Below are 26784 nucleotides of genomic sequence, written 5' to 3'. Positions count from 1 at the left end.
CTTTTGAGGAACTAGTTTAATAAAAGTGTGCTTGTCACACGTGATCATGGAGTAATGATTAAATGAATGCTCCAACTTTGCCCCTTATTGTGTAGTGATCTGTGCTACCTGCCTCTTCAAATCAAAGTTCATGAATGAATATTTCACCTGTAAAAAATTAGCAAAAAAAAAATGGGGGACAAAGTGCAGACTGCACAAGCACTTGTTTTTTGCATCTCTTCAATCCGTTAATTTAAGCTATTTTTACATGTTGTGTGCCAACAGACGATCTTCATGTTCTGCTAAATCCTGCTTTAAAAGATTTCCAAAACTAGGACTATCTATTCCCTGTACTACCTATCCCGCATCTTCAAAAGCACATAACCGACAACATCCATATGCACATGCAAATTCAGGTGCATACAAATGCATGCGTCTTCATTATATGCCACTTCAATTGTGCACTATTCTCAACTCCATTCTCTCTGTACTACTTACGCATGTGTGTACGAAGTGCACCGTACACACATGTGAAATGCCACTTTTGCCAGGTATACTAGACACAGCATCAAGCCAAGCCTAGGTTTTTGAAAATGATTAACGTTAAAGTCCAAAGTGCACCCAAAATGAGGTTGATGCAATAGAAGCACGCACACATCTTGCTCTTCGCACCCAAATGCATCTCATCTCTTGGTAGAGGTGGACTAACCAATGGCCCGGCCATCTTTTCAAGTTTTGGTGCCAGACAATAAATGAAAGGAGGAGAGGAATAAAAAACTTCTACAAAGTTTAGGCTAATTCAATTTCAGAAAAAAAAAAAAAGGCCTTGCTCTTTCCCAGCAAGGCAGTGTGGAAAGCCCAAGCAAAAACCAAAAAAAAATAAATTTGGCTTCCGTTCAGAGCTGGCCGATGGAAAGGAAAAAAAAGAAAAAAATTCACCGGAAAAGCTAGGCCGAATGACGCTGGCAGCGGACATTAATAGCATTGGTACCAAGAAAAAAGTGAGGTACAGAAAAGGGATGTGAAAAAAAGCAGAATCATGCACTATTTTAAAAAATAACTGGGAAAGAGAAAATGAAAACCTGGTGGCCAACTCTACCAAAAGAAATGTGCTGCATTTAGGAGCAAGAGTGGCACAGTGCGACACCAAAACCTGAGAAGGGTGCTCCACACCTCTCTCTCTCCCAAGAATTGAGACACACCAGAGGCGAAGAGGAAAGTGTGCTTCAGTCTTTTATTAGCACAATTCTGAGCTCGAGTTTTTTGTTTTTTAAAGTTGCTGTCACAGCAACAGTTCTCAGCCTGCCACATAACGAAAAGACCGGGGAAGACCAAGCAGGAAAACATAAAGGTGGTGACTTTGTGTGCCCTTTGCTCATAAATACCGAAAGCAAATGAAGGTGGCAATGGTGACAGTCTTGGCTTATAACAAATACACAAAGGCTGCACGTGAGGGGGGAAGGAACGAACAACTGACACTGGAAACAACGGATGCAGCACTGGCTGCACAGGAAACACAGATCTGTACACGATCACCAGCCAAGTACACAAGTCAATTCACTCCGCACTACACGGCAGGTACTGGACAAAGGGATGGAAGAGTTCAGTCTGCAAGCACAATTAACCAAATGAACTTAAAAAGCAACCGAAATTGGAGCACAATTAAGCGAACGTGGCAGGAAGGAGCAGAGCGAGAGCACACAAATTATGACGCCGCCTTTCTGCTTTATTCTTTGTTTTATCCCTAAAGCTCAGTGTCCCAGTGCATGCACACACCCTCCCAACCCATTAAGGCAAGCCCCGCGGTCACCTGAACCGTAAGCTTGCTCTCGCCACAAAGGTATTTTACTGCTGCCACCCCTCAACTTGAAATTTTCATAAAAGATCCTAGGTATTACAGAGTTCTTTGCACTTTCACCACGAAAGCTGTCACACGTGCCACATGCACTGTCCTTCACATGTGTAACGTATGCACACACACAACCACACTATTTACACTTCTTGCACAGAATGAACAAACAATAATAAAAAAAGAATGAGCTAATGGAACTTTACAGAGTCTGTGATGCTATGCCCAACCCTCCTCCTTTGAACAACCCCTCCCTAGGCCCCAATTCTTAAACTACTTACAATAAAATATCAACAAATGCGCAATGAAGAATGGAGTCCTGAAAAACCAGCATTCCGCACAGGTCGTTCACTCCCTGCTACGTCTCGAGCTCCGGGTGTGGCGCCGCCGAGAACGGGTGGCCACCCTTGCCTTGGGTGAGGGCACTTTGTCCTCTGTCGTTGCCACCACCACTGTGGTTTCGGCTGGGGGTGGGACTAGCTCCGGGCCCAGGGCATTCATGACTACCTCGCCTAGTACAGGCACAGGCACAGGCTCCAAGTCAGGCAGGAGATCTGGAACAAACTCCTCCGCAATCGCAACTTCTGCAGTGCCTTCTACTGCCTCTATCGGAACTTCCGCATTGCTTTCCACTTCCCCTACTGAAACTTCACCTTCTTCCACCTCTTCTATCGGCACTTCCACAAGGCCTTCCACTTCCCTCAATGCCATTTCTTCAGTTCCTTCCACCACCTCTACTGGAACTTGTGCAATAGTTTCCAAAGCCTCCCCTGTCAAAACTTCCAAGGTGTTTCCCTCATCCTCTACAACTTCTGCAGTGCTTTCCTCGTCCTCTTGCTCTGCTTTGGCATCTGACTCCTCAACAAAGTTGAGGCGCGAAAAGAGCTCAGGTGTCAGCTTGGAAACAAATTCCGTCAAGAGTTCAGGCCCAATCTCATCAACGAGCTCTGCGTCCAGCACAAACTCGAACACCTGTTCTTTCTCAAGCTCTGCTGCCTCTACAGGCCCTTCTTCCTCCTCTCCACTTACCAGCACCAGCTCCTCCACAGTCATATCCTGCGCACCTTCCACCACCACCAATTCCTCAATGCCCTCTTCCACAGTCATCTCTTCAACATTCTCCCCTATTGTCACCTCTTCAACATCCTCTCCTTGCATTGCTATCTCCATGCTCTCCTGCACTGTCATTTCCTCAACACTCTCCTCAACTACTTCCTCTATCGTTTCCTCGACATTTTCATCTTCAAACAAAGCTATTGGCTCTGTGACAACTTCTTCTAACACGGTTTGTTCTAACGCAGCTCCTGGCTCAGCCAACTCCTCAAGCACAGGTGCCGACTCATGCACTGGCGTTAGCTGCACTACCCGTTTTGGCGACTGCTTTGGTTCTGGTTTCTCTTCCAGCTTCTCTTCTACATTGGGTGCAGGCTCCATTTCAGCAGCTCGAGCCCTTCTCGTTCGAATGACCAGATTGGGATTTGAAAATGGCTTTAACACCGCAGAAGAGCCCTCAGTCTGGCTGGTCATGCGAGGCTTAGTTCTGCTCTGGCTGTTGGAAGTGGACTTCTCTGTGGTCCGCGGGCTGCCAACGTGATTGCCAACAGGTTCGGAGACTGGGGCTTTCGATGCTAATGCTAAGCCCCTGTTACCTGCACGCGGCACTTTCTCCAACAGCTGTGGCTTTCCAGGAAGGCGAGAGACCTCTGCCACGACACTGGGTTTCTCTGCCTGGCCTGCTGGAGAAGAAACTTTCCTGACTGGCAACGTGCGCTCAACAGCCAGGTCTTCTTCCCTCAACACAACCTTGGCCCCGCCAAATGGGAAAGCTTGTTTCACAGCTAGTGGGTTCTTATCTCTGACCTTTGTCTTATCTACTGCAGGAGGAGGCATCGGTTTTACGGTGACTGTGCCCCTATTATAAATAGCCTTTGTCCTATCTGAAACAGAAAGTGATGGCGGAGGTGGCGATCTGACACGCAACACATTTTTATCCACAGCCTTTGCTCTATCGGCAGCAGGAGGAGGAGGAGGAGGAGGAGGCAGTGGTTTGACAGCCAACAGGTTTTTATCTGTGACCTTGGCCTTGTCAGCAATCTGGTTCTTATGCTCAGGCACAAGCTTATTGGCTAGGGATTGGTGTTGCTCCTTCTTTTGTTCTGTCACTTTGCCGGGGCCGACAGCCTGCTTAGGATGGGCACGTTGGTGCACTTCCGGAGCTGCTGCTGCTACCACTGCTGGCACCGGATGGCGGTGGCGGTGGTTATGCAACGGCGACATGACCCGCTTTTTCTTCTGAAGTGCCGCCACCTCTTCCTGCACAACCGGCTCACCTGCAGAGGCAGCTGCAGCTGCTGCAGCAGCTGCCGCCCGCCTCTTACTTGTGCGCTTGGGCACAGCTGGCGACCCATTTACTTGACACGTAGTGGTGCCCTTTGCCCCCCGCGACGATCTGCGTTCACGACCACTCTTAGGCACCTGCGTGTAGGCATCCTCGCGAGAGTACACCAGGGCAGGGGCCTCCTCGTCGTCCCGGTAGCCAGCGCGCCGCTCTTCCTCCTCTTTGATGGCCTTGAGGCGACCCAGCTCCCAGTCTTTCTTCTGAGCCTCGATCTCCTCCTGCAACATCCCAAAAGGAAAAAAAAAAAAAAAACATCCTGCAGCTTCACTTCCGCTCACTTTTATGTCCCGCGTTCCCAGCACTTTGCATTGGGGTGGCTGATCTTACACACTAGGGTGCATGCAAGAAGCCTCAGCTAAAGCATACCCTGTACTAAACAAAAAGAGCAGCCAATGCCACTCTGAATGGATCAGACAGCATGTTTCATCATTATCTACACCTGAAGGCTCAAACAAATTGCCAAACAAGTGCTGCCCATCCAATATGGCCCATGCCAAGGAGGCGACCACGTGTGCACACTAACCTCTGCTTGTTTGAGCTGTTCAAGAGTCAGTGGTTCTTGAAGGGATTCCAGGAATTGCATGGCATACTTCTCCACAGGCGTCAGCTATTACAAGGAAATGGAGCAAAAAGAAATACACAATCACGGTTATTCCACTTAAATGGAAAAGACATGCACTATCAATACTCTTTGCACTGAGAGAAAAGCTATGAGCATGTACTTGCAAAGCATGCAAGTAATACTGTCTGGCAGACCAAAAACCAGCGCTAAAAAAGTTACAGGACAGAAAACTGGTCAAACACAGCGATGCCCTTTGTTTCTTGATATGCTGGTTTTACTTGGCCAGTCTGCCGTTCTACATGAATATACTGCCTGGTGACTGAAACATTTCAATCAAGTGCGGCTTGGTACTTATAACAACCCTTTTCTTATTAAAAGAATTCTAGAACAGGGGACATCAAGAAGTTCGGGGTGTCATATTGCACATGTGCAGGGAGAACCTGAGGCACACCTTGCGTCTTGGATTCTTCATACTGTATTTACTCATGTAATGAGGCCATTGTTCTTTCCAGAAAAGTTGACATCAATTTGTAAGGACGGCTTATTACACATGTAAAAAGCTTTCAGGAATATTTATAAGAGTCGAACATTTCATATATGCCTACCTACACAAAAAGAGACCAGACATTGCAACGCGCACATGTAAAAAAAAAAGCTTCTTTTTGCACGCTAGACAACACTCAATTCAGAAAAACTTGTTTATTCAAGACCACAATAAAGTCATTGCGAACACCTAATGACTACATGTAATTCACCAATGCAGAAGAGGCATGTGCGAATATTCAATAATTCTCAATATTCGGTCCACCGCAGTTGCTCTTGCTTGGGATATCAGCTTTCGCTGTGTCGCCAGGTCAGAGCTGAGCACGGCAGGCTCCCACTGTTCCTCGGAGTGATGTTTGTCTAGTTCAGGGGGCTTGGGACCGGAGCAGCCCCATGTTACATGATATGCTGTTGGAATTCCGCCACACCAGGGGCAGATTCTGTCATATCTGCCGGGGAAGATGATGTGGTACTTGTGTAGGTTAGGAAAGGTGTTCGTCTGTCTGGTGGACATTGGGGTCCTGAAATAAGAACTCCACCCAAAATTTGTATTTTCGCCTCTCTATCCTACCTTTTTGGAATAAATGTTTTCTACTACTACTACTACTACTACTACTACTACTACTACTACAATATTCGGTCGAATAGTAAAGTATAGTTGAATCTCATTATAACAAAGTTGAAAGGCAATTACTTCGTCAAAGCCATAGCTTTGTTATAGCCCGCACTGACCAACCTTTACAGGGAAATCATCATTCCTTTGTTATATCCATTATTTCGTTATAAACATTTCGTCTGTATTGGATGTTCGATTAGGTACAAATGTTTTGTACCGTAAAAACCCGCATATAATAAGAGGTTTTTTCCCCATAATTAGCGTCCTAAATTTCCGTCTCGCCTCGGACTATCTGCGGATCAGAACAAAAATTTTCGAAGTTGCTCGAAGTTTTGGTTTCATTATTGCGGCGTGGCTACAGCTTGGCTTTGTTACTCTCGACAAACGACATAGCGATGTAGTTTCTTTGTTGGTGATCCGCTGGGTGTGCCGGGGGGTTGTGGTGTGCCGTGTGCCTGTTGACAACGTACATGCTCGCATGTAAGCCACGCTTCGTGGAGTGGATGTTTTTTTGGGAGCAAGATGTCAGGGTCTCGAAAACAGTACTCGGCTGCTTTCAAGCGAAAAGTGATTTTAGCTGCGGAGAACATCGGCAACAGTGCAGCCGGGAGGCAGCTTAGTGTCGTCGAGGGAAGCATTCGTGGATGGTGACGACAGGAAGAAGCCCTTTTCGTGTGCAGCGTAACGCGACGAAGCTTTCGTGGCCCAAAGAACGGCGCGTTCCCAGAAATTGAACTTGGCCTGACGGAGTTCGTACAGCAAGAGCAAGCCGCACATCTAGCTGGGAGTGGGGAGCTTATGCAGGCAAAAGCTAGAGAGCTTGCAAAAGGAAAAGAGATACCGCGCTCTGCCTTCACAGCGAGCAAGCACTGGATCCATCGCTACATGTGCCATGCAGGCTTTTCACTACGCCAGCGGACCTCGATTTCACAGAAGCTGCCTGAAGCGTTCGAAGAGCTGCTTGTGAGTTTTCAGTGACTTGTTATTTTTTTGCGCAAGTCAAAGAACTTTCTGTTGGACCAAATAGGCAATGCCGATGAGACGCCGGTTTACCTGGACATGCCATCAACCCTCACCATGCACGAGAAGAGGTCTAAACAAGTTAACGCCCGGTACACTGGCAACGAGAAGACGCGAGTTACAGTCATCGTGCACGGCAGATGGCTGCAAGGTCCTCCGTTATGTGATCCTCAAGAGGAAAACAATGCCGAAAGATTAGGAGCTGCTGAAAAATGTCATCGCGAGATGTCATGAGAACAGGTGGATGAATGAGAATCTAGCTGGGGACTGGGTGGTGTAGGCGACGTGGTGCATTGTTGTCTCAGCCGTCCATCCTTGTGCTGGATGCGTTTCATTGCCAACTGGCCGACTCGGTGAGGAGGCCGCTACGCAACTGCGGCACTGAAGTCGTGATTTCGGGTGTGAGGACGTCACAACTACAGCCCCGTGATGTTTGTGTAAACAAACCCTTCAAGGACGCAGTCAAGCGGTGCTATGCAGAGTGGATGCGCTCAGGTGAGCCTGCAGTGACGCCAACCGGGCGGCTGAAGAGGGCTTCACCAGCCACGCTGCGCACATGGATTGTGGGCGGCCATCCCAGGAGATCTTGTGCGTCTTTCTTTTAAGAAGTGCGGCATCTTGAAGGCCCTTGATGGCACGGAAAATGAGTACATTTGGAATGATTTGTCGGACAAAGAAATGTCCGAAGAACGCAGTGCTGAAGATGAAAGTGATTGAAGTGAAGTGCGGAATGTGAGTTGAATAAATGTCTTCTCTGAGCTTTCGTCACTCGTATTATATGCGGGCAAAATTTTTTTTTTCCATTTCGCGTCTCTATAACTTCATCTCGTATTATATTCGGGTTCGTATTTTACGCGGGTATTTACGGTACATAAGATTTCGAAGTACTCATTTCGAACGAATGAAATTTCTGTAACTCTTGCTGCGTGTGGTTTCAGCTCAGCGTGCCCCCTTTTGGATGGCACCGTGGCACGCGCACAATCAAAGCCGCGACTCCTTTCTGCATACCTGCACTCCCGCACGTATGCCGGAGCCAGTCTGCCCGTGCTCGCGGCAACAGACGCGAGCAGGCGGAAGCACAGCATCCAGATCTGTACCTGCCAGAAAGCAGGTTTTACCCCAATGGCCACCGCCGACAGAGAAGGGGACCATTAGTTCGGGCAGTACACTGTCCCCGCCTCTCCAGGAAATGTGGCAGCACTTCGCCTTCGGTGACATGTGTAGGGTGTGCTCCCTGCCATCTTTCTGTGCTTGTTTCCTCTCTTTGGGTTTCTTTTCCCTCTTACAGTAGAAACTTGATGTGAATATCACAGGGTAGCAAAGAAAAATCGTATCATCCAAAATTCCGCATTATCCCAGAAGAACAAAACTTGCCTGCAGAAGCATGAAACATGCACACATACAGACTTGTTTACGGCTGACACGATTTACAGTAAAAACCGGAATATAGGTCGAACTTTTTTTCAAAAAACCATGGCAAAAAGTAGACCCCCGCTTTATACACCGGTCATTGGCAGAAAAGCTACAGAAGTCTTGCAACAATGGGCAGCTGAAGTCAACATCCTCCATCCCCATCGCCATCACCATCGCCATTAGCAACAGCGCGGCGTGATACCTCCATTTTGCGTTTCCGCTGTTGCAAAGCTATTTTCGTTAAGGGGGAACGCGGGTTTCCAAAGTCGAAAAATCGCGAAAAACTATATTTTTCAAAAAGTATATAGAGTCGAACCTCGTTATAACGAACACTGATATAGCGAATTATCGGTTATAGCGAACTAATTACGAATTTTGGTTGGTCATGCTTCATTTCAGTGACATTTATTCTTTTATAACGAAACCGAAAACGCGAGATCCGCCGCGATATCGGCTGTAACGAAGAAATATTTGGTTTACACGAGGCTCAGAACTTGAAAGTAGCATAAAAAAAAACAAAAACCAAAATGAAAATCGAAGGCCGATACACAGCTGAATTTTTTTTTTTTATCGTTTGAAAAAGTTTTGCCGTCTGGCACAAAAATCGCGTTTGGATGGTCGCGCCACCTGTGAACAGAGCGCGAAAACTCTGAAAGCTCATGACATGACAGAGGGCCGGAAGGCGGCGCCACTTGTCCAGCGGTAAAGAAAGGCAAGCGCAGCAACATTGGCAACTTTGAGGCCGGCGTTCTGACATCAGCACAGCGGCCAGTCTTGTTGTTGCAGCGCTCGAAATGGCATCGAAGAGGAAAGCGATCTCGCTCCAGACAAAGCTGCAGATACTGAGAGCTGTGGACAGTGGCCGCAAGAAAAAGGATATTGCTTCGGAATTCGGCGTTCCTCCAAGTACGTTATCCACCATTTTGCCCACTAGAAAGAAGATTGAGGGCAACACCGAGGACGCCATAAAAGCCGACCGTAAACGAGTTAGGCCTTGCCATCACCCGGACGTGGAAGCGGCTTTGCTTTCTTGGTTTAAAGATGTGAGGGCGCGAAATTTGCCGGTGTCGGGAGCACTTCTTCAACGGAAGGCCCACAGCCTGGCCTGCGTACTGGGGCATGACGATTTCTGTGCAAGCAGCGGTTGGCTGCAACGTTTCAAGATAGGCACGAGATCGCGTGCCACACTTTGTCTGGCGAAGGGTCCGCTGTTGACATGGAGACATGTCAAACGTGGCTGGAGAATTTTCGTCCTCTGCTCCAGGAGTACGACGAGTGCGACGTATACAACGTCGACGAAACCGGCGTGTTTTTCAAGTTGTTGCCAGAGCGGTCACTGGCGATGAAGAACGAGACCTGCCATGGGGGCAAGAAAAACAAAGACCGGGTGACTGTCGTCGTTGCCGTGAACATGGACGGCTCCGACAAAAGACGGCTCACCGTCATCGGCAAGTCGGCACATCCGAGGTGCCTGAAAGGCGTCCGGAATTTGCAGGTTCAATACACGTCGAACAAAAAAGCGTGGATGACGACCAAGCTTTTCGAGGACTGGCTGAGAGCGTTCGACCAGGACATGGAGAGGCAGCACAGGAAGGTCCTGTTGCTTTTGGACAACTGTTCGGCGCATAAAGTTTCGATCGTGCTGAAGGCAGTTCGCTTGCAGTTTTTGCCACCAAACGCAACTTCTGCTTTGCAGCCTTTAGACAAAGGCATTATTCGTTCGCTTAAGTGCAATTATAGGAAGCGTTTGGTGACGCAACTGGTGTTTGACATCGATCGACATAGATCGACAACAATAAACATCAAGACGACACTCGAAATGTTGTACGGGTCGTGGAATGAGGTGAGGCAGACGACAATAAGGAACTGTTTCGCGGATGCCGGTTTTGTTCTGCCTGCCGACGAAGAAGAAGTGCAGCCCGAAGACCAGGCAGAGCTGGACAGAACTTGGGATCGGCTGGCAGTCCCAGGCGTCGAATTCGACGATTTCGTTTCGGCCGATGAGAACTTGGCCGTGGCGCCCGAGCTGACGGATCAAGAAATTGTGGATCGCGTTTTGTTGCCCGAGGATGACAGCAGCAGCGACAGCGGTGAGAGTGAACGGGATGAACCAACGATGAGCAGTGCGGATGCCGCGGACATGGCCAGGAGGCTGAAAGGATATTTGGAAAAACTCCCGACGACGAAAACTGCTGACGTAGAAAAGGCCCTCTTGAGCATGGACAATGTAGAAAACTTCATTCTGCGCAGCGCTGTGAAAAGCCACCAGACGAAGATAACATCTTTCTTCAAATGAACGAATGCAAACCTGTTTGGCTGATCCCGGGCTGGCGTTGCATATGTCTCCTCGCCCAACGCCGCCTCTCCTCCTTCTCTTCTCGCCCAACGCCCCCTCTCCTCCTCCTCCTCTTCTCTCAAAGCTGCTTTGGCAGCTTTTTTTTTTTCAACGGTCCCTCTCGGGGCCACCAATCGCGCTTCGGCAGAGCACGCAGGCGCGATGGTTCCCGCTGTGTCTCACTCGAGTTCCTCTCTCTACACCAAGTCGCCTATGCGTAGACACATGGTGCAGTCGTTTCGCGCCACGCACTTTCACGTGCGCGGCGACGTAAGAACAGTCGTGTCAACCTTCCCATATTCCGGCCTATTTTGATTGAACGCCACAAGGAGACAGGTAAGGATTACCACGTTTGTAGTGGGTTCAAAGCCAAGTATATAATGCATTTTAGTGTCTAGAATATTTGCGCGAGCCAAATTACGAATTTGTCACAGCCGATATTTATGTCTACTGTTACAACGAATATCGGATATAACGAACTGATTTACGGTCCCGATGCTACTTCGTTATAACGAGGTTCGACTGTACCGTATAAACACGTGTAAGGACCGCACTTTTTTTTCCAGATTTGAGGGTCAATTTTTGGGATGCAGTCTATACACGCAATTTACGAAAAAAAGCTTTTTAAAATTAAAAGCACACCAATGAGGAAATCAGCAGCATTTATTCTACGTTCAATTGCCACTCGCGGTGTATTGCCACTGTGAGCTGGCCGGTGCACTCTTATTTCACAAGAAGTTGCGCAGCACGTCCGCTGTCAATGCGTAGCCGTTGTTGCGCGCTTCCATCACTTAGCAGAGCAGCACTTCTTCCGGTTCAGGAAACTTGCATGGCTTGCCTCGGAAAGCTCGCTTTTTGCAGATGGTGTTCCTCAATGCATCCTTTTGGTTGCACCATCGTCGGACGCACTTCTCATCTACGTCGAATTTCCTGTCCGCCGCACGCTTGCTGTGTTCAATAGCAAACTCCAAGCCGTGTAGCTATTAAGGTGCTTGCCTTATCGTGCTAAAACTGCTAAAGCTACAACGCTCCGCGGCAGCACGCGAAACCCGCAACTAACACCTGTGCCTCGGACAGCAACAAAACGCTGGAGCTGATGCCGATATGAATAGCGGGAGTTCGCTGTGGAGGAAAAAGTTGACGATGATGATAATAAGCCGCGGCCTCTGATGCCATCCGTGGGCGGCATCTGGAAGCTTCTGTGCGCATGCATCACCTCCGCAATGACGTGCGCCAATGCTCGCAGCCGGAGCTGACCGCGCAAGGTCACGGCGCGTGCATTTCGAAGGCTATTCACACATGGGTCGTGTGGAAATTATGGGTGCGGCTCTTACATATTTATACGGTATTTCGGCTTTATGTGTTGTAAACTACCTTTTCTGTAATTATGAACGCCTAATTAATCGTGAAACTGCTTCTAATTAGATATACAACAGGCCGCGGCAGCCCCCGAGTCACGAGCGAACGGCAAAAATAACCAAACATCGCGCGCGCACCATTTCCATGCCGCTGAACCGAGCGCCGCAATCTTGGTCTTGTTTTGCTTGTGAATGCTTGCCCTTTCCCGTTTTGCCTCCACCGGCGGTGGCCGCGGCATGGTAGAAGCATGGCTCGCATGAGATTGGAGGACTTGAAGCAGTGTTTGAGGTTCCCGCGTCTCGAGTTCGAGCTGTGATTGGACGAAGCGCGCGCTCCTTGAGGTCGCGGGAGATAGCGCGGCTGCTATTGGCTGCTGCGGACGCTGACACGTGGTTTTTCCCGCGGCGCGTCGTCTGCTGCGGCTAGCTCCGTTGATGCCGTTCCTTCTTTGTGCGCTCCTCACTTTACTTGTCGCCATTTTTGAGATCGCTGTAACCGCTGCTGTCGGGATTCTTGTGACGTGTTTTGAACGGTTTTGTGCACCCTGCGGATCGTCGCGTGGCCGTTCACGATGGGCCTAAAAGAAAATTCAAAACGATACGTGCATTCGGTTCGCGGCGTCATTTTATGAACGCCGTCCGCATGGCGAAGTTAGCAAAGCGCATTGCCGGCGATTGCGGAGACGCTTCCAGCAGTGCTGCCTCTGCTACACCGCTACAAGAAGACTGTGTTGCCACTTCCAGCGCCGTACCTTCCACATCAACGCAAGGAGAGGGCATTTCAAGTGCGCCTGCTGTCCCGACTGCATCAACCTCGGCGATCGCGGCATCCTGTCTCGCGTCTGTCGCCGTGAGCGATTATGCGTCGTCGACCGTGCGCGTGAACATGCACTTTTTGACGCCCTAGGAGATAGAGGCAGCGGAGGCACAACGTAATGCTGTGAAAAACAAACTCGGTGCCACACACACGGCGCTACGAAAATTTCAAGCGATGTCGCCCGATCCCGCACCTGCCACTGCTACTACCTAAGATGAGGTATTTTTGCCTTGTGCAAATGTGTGCATTTGGCCACCTGCTCTCCAGAACCTTGTGCCAATGCTGCCTTGCAACTGGACTGACAAATCGACAAGGAACCCAGCACGGACTAGCTACAAAGCTTGAGTTGGTAGAAATTTCTCTGTCTGCGGGGCTCACACCTGGCCACCTACCTAGCCATCCATCGAGCTGTGGAAAAATATGCCTTGTGCACAGGAAAGGCTGAGAAGCGAGGTCACACAAAGACTGAGAGGCGGCAGATAAAGAAAGTCTGCAAAGACACCGCAAACAATTCTGCGGGGTCATTTTAGACCCGGAAATGTTCTTTCAAAACATCAAGGGCCGTTTTCTCGAAATGAATTTTTTGTCCTGGTGTGGCTGCTTATGCCAGCAGTATCTCCACAACCGCTAATCAGATTCCCACCAGGTTTTTTTTATTCTGTGCCTGAATAAATTTCTGGGGGCAAGACAGGCCCACTTTTTCAAGATATTGAGTCTGGAATTTATTATAAGCAATCGAAATTAGGCTAATGCAAGTCTAATTAGTAACACTAAATTCAATGCAGTGCTAAAATTTTTCAGCAAGGAAGTTCAAAAAAAGGGCTCTGTCTTGCCCTGTGGTACCTATTCAGGAATCTTCATAATGAATTTGACAGTGCCAACGCATTTTGCAAATTCTCCAGGCATGTCATAAGGAACCTATGTGAACCATTCTGATATACTCCTGTAACTTGAGTACCAGTGTACGTAGCTCCATCAAACTTAGTAGTTACGTAATCTCGCACTCCACAGATAAGTTGGCGCAGCATGTATGTCGGCTCCCCCAATTTCTGATGGCCACTTTTTCAGAGAGTCGACACGACTGCAAGGAGTGTGACAACAATGCATTCTCTCTTTTTTTACATGTAATAGCGTTGTGTTTTCGAAACATACATGATTTTGAAAATTGTGCCTATTGTGCTAGTCAACCTTTTTTGTATCCGAAACATTCGCTTTGAGAATAGTCAAAGAATATCACCATTCGCTTCGAACCAAAAAGAGACTACAGTAGAATATCGGTACAAACTCAGTAGATAGGAATTTCGGGATAAGAATTAGTGAACTTTAACGGCCCGAGTGCACTGTGTACAATGTGCAGAATTTCAGATGTTCCATACACTTTTTCGCTCGACTACAGATGATACGTACACATCAGCAGTGAGCACCAGTGCTTGGCCCGCACACCAGAGCTTCATATGTTCCAAACACTTTCTCACACTACTACGGAAGATACAGCAAAATCTCGTTACTACGAACATCAGATTAACGAAATTATCAGATTTACGATTTTTTTTTAAATCCCCGCCAAAATGCCTATATTTTCAATGTAAAAAACTTCCAGTACTACGAATTTCAGATTACCAAATATTTCAGAATAACGTATGTAACTTAATCTCGCAATCGTCGCAAGACGCTTCGTTATTACGAAGTTCCGTCAAAGTTTCGTACCAAATCCCTGAAGCTGACGCCTATCATCATCATCCGAAGCAGCAGCTATGCGCTGGGGAACCCATTGCAACAGATACAGCCCCAGCAGCATCGGCATCAACGCGAGTGTCGCGTTGAATGAATATAAGCTAGGCGGCACAAGCTGCCGCCCGATACAAAGGGTAAGGCCATTGTCATCCAGCGTGTGGTCGCATACTGCGCCGTAGTCGTAAGCCTATTCAGCGCAGTGTCACCATGTTGACAGCGAACGGTAGGGTCTGCAAAGTTATCGGCGTTGTGATTGTGTTGTGTATTAGCTTTGCTGGCAATGAGTTCTCCTGGCCCCCGCGTTAAAAAGAAGCGACGCCAGTTTTCACTTAAAGAAAAAGCGGACATTCTGTCGCAGCTGTTATGCTGGAAAAAAGCAAGTGGACTTGCGCAGGGAGCTTGACATCACACCGTCAACAATGGCAACGATGCTCAAAGATCGGGACAATATCATGAAACAACATCGAGAGTCACAGCTGGCTCCCTCAAGAAAACGTCTGCGGCTGGGCAACTACCGTGGACAGCGACTTATGTGGACAGAGACTTATTATGTGGACAGCGACAGCACGGCGACTACATCCGCGGAGCTCTCCACCGAAGACATCATGAATCAAGTGCGTGAGAAAGAAGAATGTAGTAGCGACGAAGACGATGCCAACACTGCTCCGCCGAAATCAGCGGATCCGATCCGATCAGAAGTTTGCGTGACGTTCTTTTTCAGCGGCACTAGCGGCGCCCTACATGCTCTGGCCAGAGCAAGTGTATTCCAATTGCAATTTCAGGTCGCGCGCTCTGCGCCAGATTCAGGCGCTCTGTCGCATAGCGTGCAGACCGCTCCGGGCCTGCGATTGGAATTCACCACTAGTCTTTCTAGAGACGACCCTATCATTCCTCGGGCGCTGCAAAGACGTCCCTGATGACGTGCACAGGAAGGTTGAGGATATGGAGGCGTTCGTCCTGCAGCGCTTGTCATCTACTCGCCAGAAGAAGATAACAGACTTCTTCAAGCAATAAATTGTAGTTAAACTGTGCCCAGCGTTATCGTTTATTATTTACTTACCAACACGTAAAAATCTGCTGCAAAGGTACGTAATTTTAGTTATTGTGATGCATTACTGACATGAAAATAATGGTTTTTCAGTACTACGATATTTCAAAATAACGAATTAAATTCGGCGGTCCCGTGAAGTTCGTTGTAACGAGATTCTACTGTACGTACACACAAGCAGTGATCAGCAGAGCGCGACCCGCACATCACCGACTGCGTGACCACTAGTCGCTGACTCTGTGACCGCCAGTCACGCTATGCGTGCAAGGAGAAGTGAGTGGTGGTGCACGGCCTACACACCACTGACGTCGCGGCCCGCACATCGCCGATGTCGCGATCACCAGTTGTGCTGCATGCACCGTGAGTAGAGAGCTGTGACCACGCAGCCGTAAATAAATGCCGTCAGCCATAAACAAATTTGCATGAATGCATTTCTCATGCTGCTTCATACTCATAACTCATTTGGTTTGTTTTGGATTATACGAATTTTCGCACATGCCTAGTTCTAAGCTGCAGCACAGAAAACACAGCACTGCTTTTGCAGTAAGATGCCCCCCCTGGGAACCAATACTGACGGAACTGAGCCAATCACTTCACCATAGTTACAAGCTGCCACCCCCAGCCCAGAACCAGAAAACTGCTAGTCTGCACACCTGTTGAGAGCAGGGAGCACGAGTCTGAGAAACCAGGATATGGACAGAGGAATTTTAGCGGAAAAGTTCACTTTGGCTTAGTTAGAGCCACTCTTCACAATATGAACACAGCTGCCCTGAAGCTTCTTCACGCTGAGCAGATGGCACAAAGGGTGTCTATTTGTACTTGCCTGGTCCATGAGCTTGTCGAGCTCCTCCTCAGCCTGAGATCTGTCCTCGTCCCTGCTGTCAGTGTCCAAGGGGATGGATTCGTCGAACTCAGCCAGTTCAGCAGCTGCTTCGGCACGGGCCGTGTGCGCCGCCTGGACATCCAGCTCTTCCTCTGCCATGCCCAGAGCCTGCACCCATACACACACAGACACCACACAGGTATCAGGCAAGGCCACGTGCACTAGGTGCCAGGTTAGTGGGTGCCATTTAGGAAACATCTGAACCTAGTGTATCGACTTCAGTGCAATTCATACGCAACCTAAGTGGTGAGAAGCTCAAGCTAGCCATCAAAACGCACTACTTCTGCCTCACGATACAAGGCAGCCAATTGTCAGGACACACCATTTACATTTTTAGCATTTTTCTCATCTTTAAAACGACACAAAATGTTGTGCTTTAGGGAGAAAAAGAGCCAGAAAGCTGCGCTTTCAAACGAGACAGAACAACCGATTACAGCAGGCAGCCTTGAAATACACTGGCATGCAAAATGGGCATATTTTGATTATTTGTGAGAGCTCTTGCACCGGAACAGCCCATTCAATTCGCTAATTTTTGTAAAAACTACACGATTCTCAGCCCAAAAAGATTGCTGTAGGCAGCAAAATAGATACAAAAAGTGTGGATTCCAGCAGAAGGCAAGCGTAGAAGCGGGCGGCAGAGGGTTAGGTGGGCGAACGAAATTAAGTTTGCAAGCATAGGGAGGGCGCAGCTGGCAAAGGACAGGTTTAATTGGAGAGACATGGGAGAGGCCTTTATACTGCAGTGGGCGTAGTCAGGCTGATAATGATAGCAGGTGTTAACACTTCACCTTTTCAAACTCAACGGAAGAAAACTTTTCAGGTTTCTCCACTTCAGCCGGTTTGTCCTCTTTCTGTGACTCTTCACTCCTTTCCAATACTGACAGGTCAAAGTCAGTTCCAAAGAGGTCCTTCAGCGTGTTCTGAAATGAGGCAGCAAGAGTCAGACAGCTTCACTGCTTATAGCAAGCACAAGGCTAGACAACTGTAGATACCGTATTTATTCGAATCTAGGCCGATAGTTTTTTTCAAATAATCATATTCCAAACTCTAGGGTCGGCTCAGATTCGAGGATTTTAAAAAATGCGGCAGTTTTTCATTGAAACTGTTAAATATGGTGCATAGCTAGCGCCATCTAGAAAAGTCAGTATCACAGCCGCTACTAGCCGTGCCAGTAGCCAACCGTACAAAAGCAAGGTCGCCATTTTGACACGTGTCATGTCGGCCGTATCAGTGTGCGGCGTGGTGTTATCGCGATGGCACCAAGCAGGAGATGCCACTGCAGTGCTGCTTTCAAGCGAAAAGTTGTGATAGCTGCAGAGGCATCGTCGACCCTTCAAGCCAGGTGGTACTTCGGCGTCGACGAGAAAAACGTCCGTCGTTGGAGGGGACAATGACAGCAGCATTTTGCGAGCGCCGCAACGAGGATGGCATTTAGCGGACCAAAGAAAGGCTGTCACCACGAAGTGAAGACAGTTTTGGCCGACTCTGTTCGGACGCAGAGAGCAGCTGCCCTTCCAGTGACAACAGAAGTGTTCCAAGCGAAAGCTAGGGAACTTTCGAGGGAGCGAGGCCTAACGCCAAAGGATTTCAAAGCCAGCCGGGGCTGGCTTCAGAAATTCATGAAGCGCTTCGGCTTCAGCCTCCAACATCGCACTTCAATCACCCAGAAGCTGCCAAGCGATTTCAAAGAAAAGCTGATAGCTTTTCAGCGCTACGTGCTGCGAAAGAGAGAAGCGGCAGGCTACAACCATGGGCAAATCGGCAACGCCAACCAGACGGCTGTGTATTTTGATATGCCAGTGGCGTACACCATGAATGAAAAGGGTGCCAAGGAGGTGAAGGTGCGCTCTGCGGGCTACGAGAAGCAGCACGGAACTGTGATGCTGTGCTGCACAGCTGATGGATATAAACTCCCTCCTTATATGATATTTAAAAGGAAAACACTGCCTCCTCAAGAAACTTTCCTGAGAAATGTCATTGTGCGGACAAATGAGAATGGGTAGATGACGGGTGCGATGTTGGAAGAGTGGGTTAAGATTGTGTGGCGACGGCGTCCAGGAGCTCTTTTGAAAAAGAACTCGCTCCTTGTCGTCGACTCTTACAGTGGGCACTTGACCGACAACGTGAAGGCTGCGCTCGCCCAAGCGAACACGGACCTCACTGTCATATTGGGCGGCATGGCGGGCCAGTTGCAGCCACTTGATGTCTGCATCAACAAACCTTTCAAGGATCCTCTGCGGAAATATTACACGGACTGATTGGCTGACGAAGACCCCACGCTAACGGCAACGGGCCGCAGCAAACGTGCATCGCTTCACAGCTGGCGGGCTGGGTAGCTACAGCGTGGGACGACATCCCAGGTACTTTGATCGTGCGCGCCTTTAAAAAGTGCAGCACATCTAATGCGCTTGACAGTACCGAAGATATTGCACTGTTTGAAGGTGACAGTGACAAGGAACACAGTGACGATGACGTTGAATGAGCTCTGCACGTTCAGATTCAATAAATGCTGTTTGCATTTTGTGAACGGCTTAGAATCGTGGTCGGCCTAGATTAAAGTAAATACGGTAACTGTACTACATTCTTAGTGCATTTGGCATAGCTCTCTCTCATAACTTTGAACAGCCTACACAATGGCTCTGATATAACCTTCTGGTATAATGCAACATAATCATTCACGGCAGAAAGCCTTTGCGAAATTAGTTCCCAAATAGCCTGAAAATTTTGCTCGTGTGCAGCACTTGGCACAGTTATAAGCGGCATACGCCAACGTGGCCACCTTGAGCCTACCTGAAGAGAATATCAAACCCAGAAATGTAATGTTCGGTTCCCTCCAGTTCAAACTTTGCTTTATTAAAAATTTTCACTCCCCTTGAAGCCTGAACTAGCAAGGTAACTCTGCTCTGCACACAGAAAAAAAAAAGAAGAAAAGGCAGCTTGGCTAGAGAGAGCAGTGCTACAAGATCCAAAAAAACACAAAACGTCAGTTCCAATACATTTAAAATTTAACCTGCAGCTACACATTGGCTCTGCAGGGCCCGAGGCAGTGAAAATCAAGCACGTCCAAAATTTCAGTCAATGAAAAATCAGTGACTGTATTTACCGTAATTGCCTGTGGTTCTTTTATTGCCTGATTGCCTGAACGGCAAGTACTAATAATAAGCAAAGTCTGCATACCTGCTTGAAGAAAGCCGTAGTAAAATTGCCTCCTTCAATGGCAAGGTCCCCGAGCATCCTCTTCTGGTTTGCCTTTTTCAGGATGTTTTCTTCAACCGTTTTCTCACTTATTAATCTGAACGAATATGTCAAGGAAAACAAAGATCATTTGGCATTACTTCCAGCTGGACATAAACGTATTTAGGACTGTCCACCCTCTGAGAGACCAAAATCGCACTGACCACACACAAAGCCACTTTGACAGTCAGGGGAAAACTATACATTCTCGCCTAGCATCAGGTTTTCTGGCAGAAGTGGTGCAGTAGTCTTCAAAAAGCACAGAAGGCTGAGATTGATGATGATGATTTAATTTTTAATTGCACAATGGCAGCTTGGCCAAACAGCACTATGGCTAATACATATGCTCTGTGCAAGGAGGGGTCACAGGCCCATTCTGTCAAGCATTTCATCCCAGAGAAGCTGAGCACAAGGCCAAGGGAAAGCCTGCATCCATTACAAGACCGATGGGTGCTCAGCAGCACTGGGGATCAACCCTCACATTTCCCGCATACAAAGTAGACTTCCAAACCACTTGGCCAGCACTGCAGTCCTCCAAGCCAACATCGAGCACCCACCTGTAAATATGGACGTCCCTCGTCTGGCCAATGCGGTGACACCGATCCTGGGCCTGGGCATCCATGGTGGGGTTCCAGTCAGAGTCATAGAAGACGACCGTGTCGGCACCTGTAAGGTTGACACCTATGCCGCCCGAGCGGGTGGACAGGATGAAGCAGAAGATGCGCCGGTCGGCATTGAAGCGCTCCATGAGGGCCTGGCGCTGGTCCACACGAGTGCTGCCATCTAGCCGGAGATACGTGTGCCCGTGGTAGTTGAGGAACTGCTCCAAGACGTCCAGCATGCGCGTCATCTGCGTGAAGATCAGCACTCGGTGCTGGCCACCACGCAGCTGCCACAGCAGCTTGTCCAGGACCTGGAGCTTGCCTGCAACAGAGCACGTGACGCAGAATAGAGCACCTGCATCCGGCAAGGACAAGGCGACACTGGCGACAAACCAAATTCACTTCTCGCTCTACTGACAGCAACAAGACGAGACAAAGAGTGGGAACAGGCAGGATGAAAAAGTCACATTTTCATTCCAATGAACACCTTATGTCATATACTTGCAGATGAAAAACTCGTTAAGTTCAGAATTTCTTTAGTCAAGATTCTTATTTTTCACTAATCCAAGTAAAGTTAGATTATTGAACACTTATGGTAGATGGCACGCTGTAAATACAGTAGCATCTTATGATATTAATTTTAAAGATGTCTCGGCCAGAGAGTGTTACAGTTAAACCTCGATTTAACAAAGCTGGTAAAATCGGCAGTTTACTTCATAATACTGAAATTTCCCTACACTAGAATTCGTCCCTTAGCATGCCAAGAATCAGCTAAAAACGTCCTGCGGATAACTCACGGGAAAACCTTTATTTGCGATTAAAGTGGTCCTTTACTTCTACCCCCTCTTTGCCAGCAGCAGCAGCATTACACGCATTTTGCTTATAATTGCGAGCTTGCACAGTAACAGTGCAAATACCACAAATGTCACCAGCTGACTAAATGTTGCAACAATGCTCCAAGGTTGTCAAACTTCTTTGCCTGAAGGAACGCCAACAGTCTTCAATTACGAGCACAGCATGAGCCCCGCACGCAGTGTGCTGTACAGGGGGACCAGCCAGTGTGGGTGACCACAGAACCTACAAAAACGGCCCGCGGAACGCAGTTTGAAATCCTTGTTTTAGGATAACACAATTCCCTGTGGGCTGAGAGGAAATTTGCGGTGGATGCCTCCTTAGAAAATTCCAATCGTTTGGGATTTCTTTTTATAGGCACCGAAGTCGCAAAACAAAGATGTTCTTGTTTCATTCGCATCAAAATATGGTTTTCACAGCCAGGCCCTGCAACTGTGACCTCGATGATCAAAATCAGAATACTAGCTATCACAGTGAGCACAGAAAACCAACATAAGGCAACGCAAGCTGTATAGCAACATACAGCATAGCACTTCAGAAGTAATTAAGTGCGCTCCCTTACCACAGTCGTACTGGATCAGTCGCAGTTCAGGGAACTGCGTCTGCAGGTTGCACATGACAGGGTGCAGAAAGGCACACCGTGGGCCCAATTCCTCTGCAAGTCGTTCCTCCAGAACCCTTTCAGCGTTGAGCGAGGATGGCGATGGGTGCGACACTCGCATCTCTATTCGTGGAGCAGTCACCTTGGGCACCGAAAACACAAACCTGCGCACAATGACACACACGTGGTTGTTTCCACACAGCTAGCACACAACACAGCCCATGTCCACACTCCCAACTGATGAGATGGATTTTGCACAGCCTAGAGCAGCACTGTCTACAATGAGGGACATAGTGGAAGGCTCTTGGGTTCTTCCACCAAGACCTGGCATAATTGTGCATGGGGCCAACTGCTGCAGCTATGATCAGACCCATGACGATGGCCCCAGAATTTGTAAATGTAAAACCAGCCCCCCAAAAGACAAAGAAACACGAAACAGATAGATGCAGACAAACGCTTCTCTGTGTCTGTCTCATGCCCTTGTGTTTTCAGATGCGCTGCTTTTTCAGTAAGAAACAGCCACCCAACCAGCCCAAAATGCAGTATTGCTGCATTCAACAGCCAAAAATCCACTGAGCTGCCACTGTGGAGGATAGGTGCACATTCCCCTCAATCTGGTCAGAGCTATTGCTGCTTTCTATGCTCCCATTCCAATACTGTGAAATCTTGCTGGTACGATCATGCTTATAGCCCGCTTCATATGCAAGCGAAAACGCTAACGAATGCTACCGCCGCAGTGCAAAAGCCTGTTTTCGAGTTGTCGCGGTGGCGAGGTTCCAGCAAGTTGGAAATTTTTGCTGCGTTGCGCCACTCGATCACTCAGTTGCTTGCATGTAAACCAGCCTTAATGTGTTTTTCAGCATGTTTTTCTTTTTGTTCCCTCCCGGCTGATGACCTATAGATGTAATGCATTTTCATACGGCTAATACGATGGCATTTCCAAGTGGGTTTACATAACATGATCATGAAAAGTCTCAAAACCTTGCGTGGTTTCGATTTCCTTTCCGCACCAAGAGGCAGCAAAAGAGTCCTAGTGGGATTCGAAAGTAGCCGCAGTAGTTGTAACGCTCGTAGCACTCATGGCAGATTATCGATGACTGACATGACATCACTTCAATGATGATGACAGCAGAGCTAGTCCCTTTGCAGGTTTGTAGCAACGGGTAGACATGTACGAGGTCCTGACCCCCCCCCCCCCCTCCCCTTTCTCACACCCAGCACAAGAAAATCACTACAACTCGCTGAAAACATCGTATTGAGCAAAAGCCCAGCACAGCGCCTGTGGCAGTGTGGCGGCCTCTAGGAGCAATGTTCGCAGGCTCGTGCAACTTAGCGCCACTATCCTATGACAGAGAACTCGTGTTCAAATCACATGACCAGGAAGCAGCGACTGGTGCAATGCGTTGACGATGCGGAGTAGACTATGTCGGCTTTGTCTCATTGCCATTTCTGGTTGTTTCGCATGTTCTGCTTGCATTTGTTAACACTTGTTGGTTCTTCTGCTTTGGTGACGCATTGCACCCGTGCGTTTCCCCATGTCCAGGAAGCGGAGAGTTATCGCTGAAAGAAAAACTTTACATGGTTTGAAAAGCCAAAAAAATCCGTGGAAGAAATGTGCAAACCTGGCAGGCGAACTTTGTTAACCCGTCTCCACGCTGAACACGAACGAGAGAAAATTCAGAAGAAAATTCAAGTCTTCAATGCCGGTGTGAAAGAAACAAGGGGCACAGAGCACGGCAAAGAGGGGAGAGATCCTCCTGGTATATTTCAAAGGAAGTGATGGCGGCTGGCGTGAACGTTGAAGAGACTGTTGTTCGCGAGAAGGCAGATGAGATTGTGCTCTCTTTGGGCATCGATGAGTTCAAAGCATCGGGTGGGTGGCTCCACCATTTCAAAACATGGCATGGCCTGTCGTACAAAATTGCTTCCAGCGAAGCAAAGTCTGCAGACCAAGATCAGGTTTCCAACTAGCTTTCGACTCTGCCAGGGGTGATGTCGCAGTACCAGCCGAGGGACATGCTCAACGCAGAAGAAGCGGGATTGTTCATCAACCTTCAGCCCAAGAAAATTCTCAGTATGAAAGGCGAAATGTGTCAAGGAGGCAAAAAAAAAAGCAAAGAAAAAGTGACCGCATTGTTGTGCTGCAACGCAGACGGGACTGAGAAGCTTAAGCCTTACTCTGACTGGAAAGTTCTGGAAGCCACGCTGCTTCTCATGCCTTCCTGTTGTTTACAAGGCAAATAGGAAGGCATGGATGACCGGGGCCAGAGTTCCTCACCCTTCCAGACAACCGAATGAATGCCGAGAACCGTAAAATTCTTCCCTTTCTCAATAGCTGTGCCGTGCACCCTGTTGATACTTCATGGCTGTAAAACATGAAGGTTACATTCCTGCCAGCAAACTGCACCAGTCACTTGCAGCCCCTAAACGCAGGCATAATAAAAAAACAAAATTTCACTTCAAAAGCTTGTTGGTCCGATGCTTTTTTGCCAAGATTAACCGAAAAGATGTGAACTTGAAGGTGAACCTTCTTGATGCCATCCATTTTCTGATGATGTCATAGGTTTGCATCAAACAGGAAACCATCGCCAACTGCTTCATGAAGTGTGTGTTGTTCTTTGTGTCTGGTGGTATGGTGGAGAATGAAGATGCCGAGGTTGAAATCCCGGACGGGGTGACATCAAAAAAGACATGTCTCTGGAAGAGTTTGTATCGGTGGAGGAGCAACTGGTGACAAGCGAATTACACACTGTCCAGGACATCACAGCACACATTACTGCTGAAGAGGCCAGCGAAGGTGAAGATGAAAACCAAGACGTGGGAGATTGCAGCAGCGATCGTTGCCCATTAACTGCCGACGCTTTGAACGCGCTTCGTGGTTTTGTCGTGAGCGTGGAGCTCAGTGATGAAACTGCTACTCGTTTCTACAAGTTCCAGAACAGCTTGCTGCAGGACTTCGAAAAAAAAATCCCACGCAAAGTGATCAATTATGTTAAAGTGCTTTAGTAAAAGCAAGTTCTGTCCCAAGTATGTATTATTCACGATCTTTTGGAGCCTGTTTTGGATAATGCGATTTTTGGATAATGCGTTTTTATTTTCAATTCCCATGAGAATCATATCAACGAGATTCCACAGTATAAGCACATTTTCCGGTAAGCAATAACAAAGCAGAAATTCCTTGTGAGCCTTTTATGCCAACACCTAGAGGTAACAACGCACTTAAAGCTGCTGCAGTTACTCAATGGACAAACATTTCCTTGCAAAATTAAGAAAGTCATTCAACGATTAATGCACTAAATCTGATTGTGCAGCTTACAGCTAGACTTATCTACAGTAATCCCTCATTATAACGAAGTCAGCGGGTCGGCGAAAAAATTCGTTATAAGGTAATTCGATACAAACGACCACACAAGAAAATCTAAAGCAGTCGAGATTTAATTGCGCCGCAACGGCGAGGAAGTCAAAAATACAATGTATTCAGCGAAGCAAAAGTTTATTCAGGTGCAAGAAAGGCAGTGAGCTTTGGCCATTTCAAGTTCTTATCGCGCGCGTGCAACCACTGCTCTAATCTGACCAAGCATTGCACGAGGCCGCAGTCACCGTGCCCATGCATTCAACCTTCGGGGTATTTCAAATTGCGAAGGCAGCGGCCACTTTTATGAGGGTATTTCAGGGTATTTCGAAGGCAGTGGCCGCTTTCATGCGCAGGGGGGGTCATGGAAATGCTGTGGCTCAAGTCTGAGGTTGTGTTTGTTGTGCTAAAAAAACTATTAGCCGCTCATTGTAGGTACGCAGCGCGATCGTGAAAACTGAACGGTTTTGCAATAGGGGCTTCGCATGATTACTGGGCAGTTTTTTTTGCCGATGTGTACAGCTGTGAAGTTTGCAAATTGAGTTTTGCGGCGCACCATTCTCGACGACACTGTGCTAATCTACGGTTCGAGTGTCAGTGTTCGCGCAGCATCGCATCCGCGCCGTTGACAGATGTCTAGGAACAAAATTCAATGACCCTACCACGCATTTAGACCGTTTGTCTAGCCGGATGCCGCGAATCGAGCATGACCGGCTCTAGAAAACGCCAGGGAAACACCGTGGTTGCGTTGACCCACCATGTTGACAACTTGGCTCGCCCCTGGCGACGCTCGGATTTGTCGTGTTTTCGGGAAGTTCTCTATTTGCACCATCAAAAGTGCAACGGAGCTAGGGGTGGTGTTTTAGTGCGATGCAGGCCGACTATGACGAGCGGCAAGCAGGTTTCTAGACCGGCTTCCCCAAAGTCATCTTCCCGATTTGTTAAGGCGCGAATCTAGTCCGACGAAAAGCAAGCAAGCGCACGCACACGCTGCGTTGCGTTGGTGAAACAGCTCCGTCTATAGTTAGATGCACTGCAGCAGCCAACGTAACCAGCGGCTGGCAGCGTGCCCCGACGGGCCCGGTGCAGATTTGGCTCTTGCTCCAATTGTGTGCCGGCGCCACCGACTGTGCCGACCCACAATGCATCGCGCAGAGAAAAATGGCGGATGCCAGTGCGAGCAGCGTGAGCGACGCAAGCTGCCGAAATATTGAAATTGTGCCGGATATCGTTGTGGAACGGTTTATCGAAGCCATCAAACACCCTTGTGTGTACGACACCAAACAGCTGGACTTCAGAGACCATCAGGGCGAAGAGCACGCTTGGCAACAGAAGGCAAAGCACTGGTCTCTTCACGGGCGAGTTGTTCCCGTGGAGAGAGCTATCTTTTGCACATACATCGAGCGCCTGCGCTTTCGCTGCAAACAGTAGACTAGTAACACGAGAGCAAGTTTCTGTCGCACGGATATAGTAGCCGCAATGCCGTCGATGGAACGAAACGGATGAGGCGACACAGAAAAAGGCGGGAACGGAATTCAAACTGCCCGCGTGTCGATCATCGGCGCGCGAGGCGGTGGTCGTTCTGCGC

At 48.3% G+C, this 26784-nt stretch overlaps 2 protein-coding genes across 28 annotated transcripts in view; one reads left to right on the top strand and one right to left on the bottom strand.

The window, feature by feature from the left end:
• The window catches only part of dom (domino helicase), a 149138-nt gene that overhangs the window by 33439 nt on the left and 88915 nt on the right, over window positions 1-26784 (bottom strand). For all 27 annotated transcript variants that reach the window (XM_077653115.1, XM_077653121.1, XM_077653129.1 and 24 more), the window contains 7 exons: window positions 21806-22008; window positions 20347-20713; window positions 19733-19847; window positions 17344-17475; window positions 16496-16663; window positions 4750-4833; window positions 4304-4444 (listed from right to left, as the gene is read on the bottom strand). In XM_077653115.1, coding sequence (XP_077509241.1) covers window positions 4304-4444; window positions 4750-4833; window positions 16496-16663; window positions 17344-17475; window positions 19733-19847; window positions 20347-20713; window positions 21806-22008 — 1210 coding nt within the window. The remainder of the gene's footprint in view (window positions 1-4303; window positions 4445-4749; window positions 4834-16495; window positions 16664-17343; window positions 17476-19732; window positions 19848-20346; window positions 20714-21805; window positions 22009-26784) is intronic.
• LOC144120577 (uncharacterized) lies at window positions 1996-3572 on the top strand. Its single transcript, XM_077653143.1, has one exon. It carries the CDS (start codon window positions 2133-2135, stop codon window positions 3420-3422), a length of 1290 nt encoding a protein of 429 aa, XP_077509269.1. The 5' UTR covers window positions 1996-2132; the 3' UTR covers window positions 3423-3572.

Source organism: Amblyomma americanum, chromosome 2, assembly GCF_052857255.1.
Source record: "Amblyomma americanum isolate KBUSLIRL-KWMA chromosome 2, ASM5285725v1, whole genome shotgun sequence".
NCBI classification, from domain to species: domain Eukaryota; kingdom Metazoa; phylum Arthropoda; class Arachnida; order Ixodida; family Ixodidae; genus Amblyomma; species Amblyomma americanum.
Note: the sequence above shows the minus strand (reverse complement) of the source record. Positions and strands in the feature narration are given on the sequence as shown.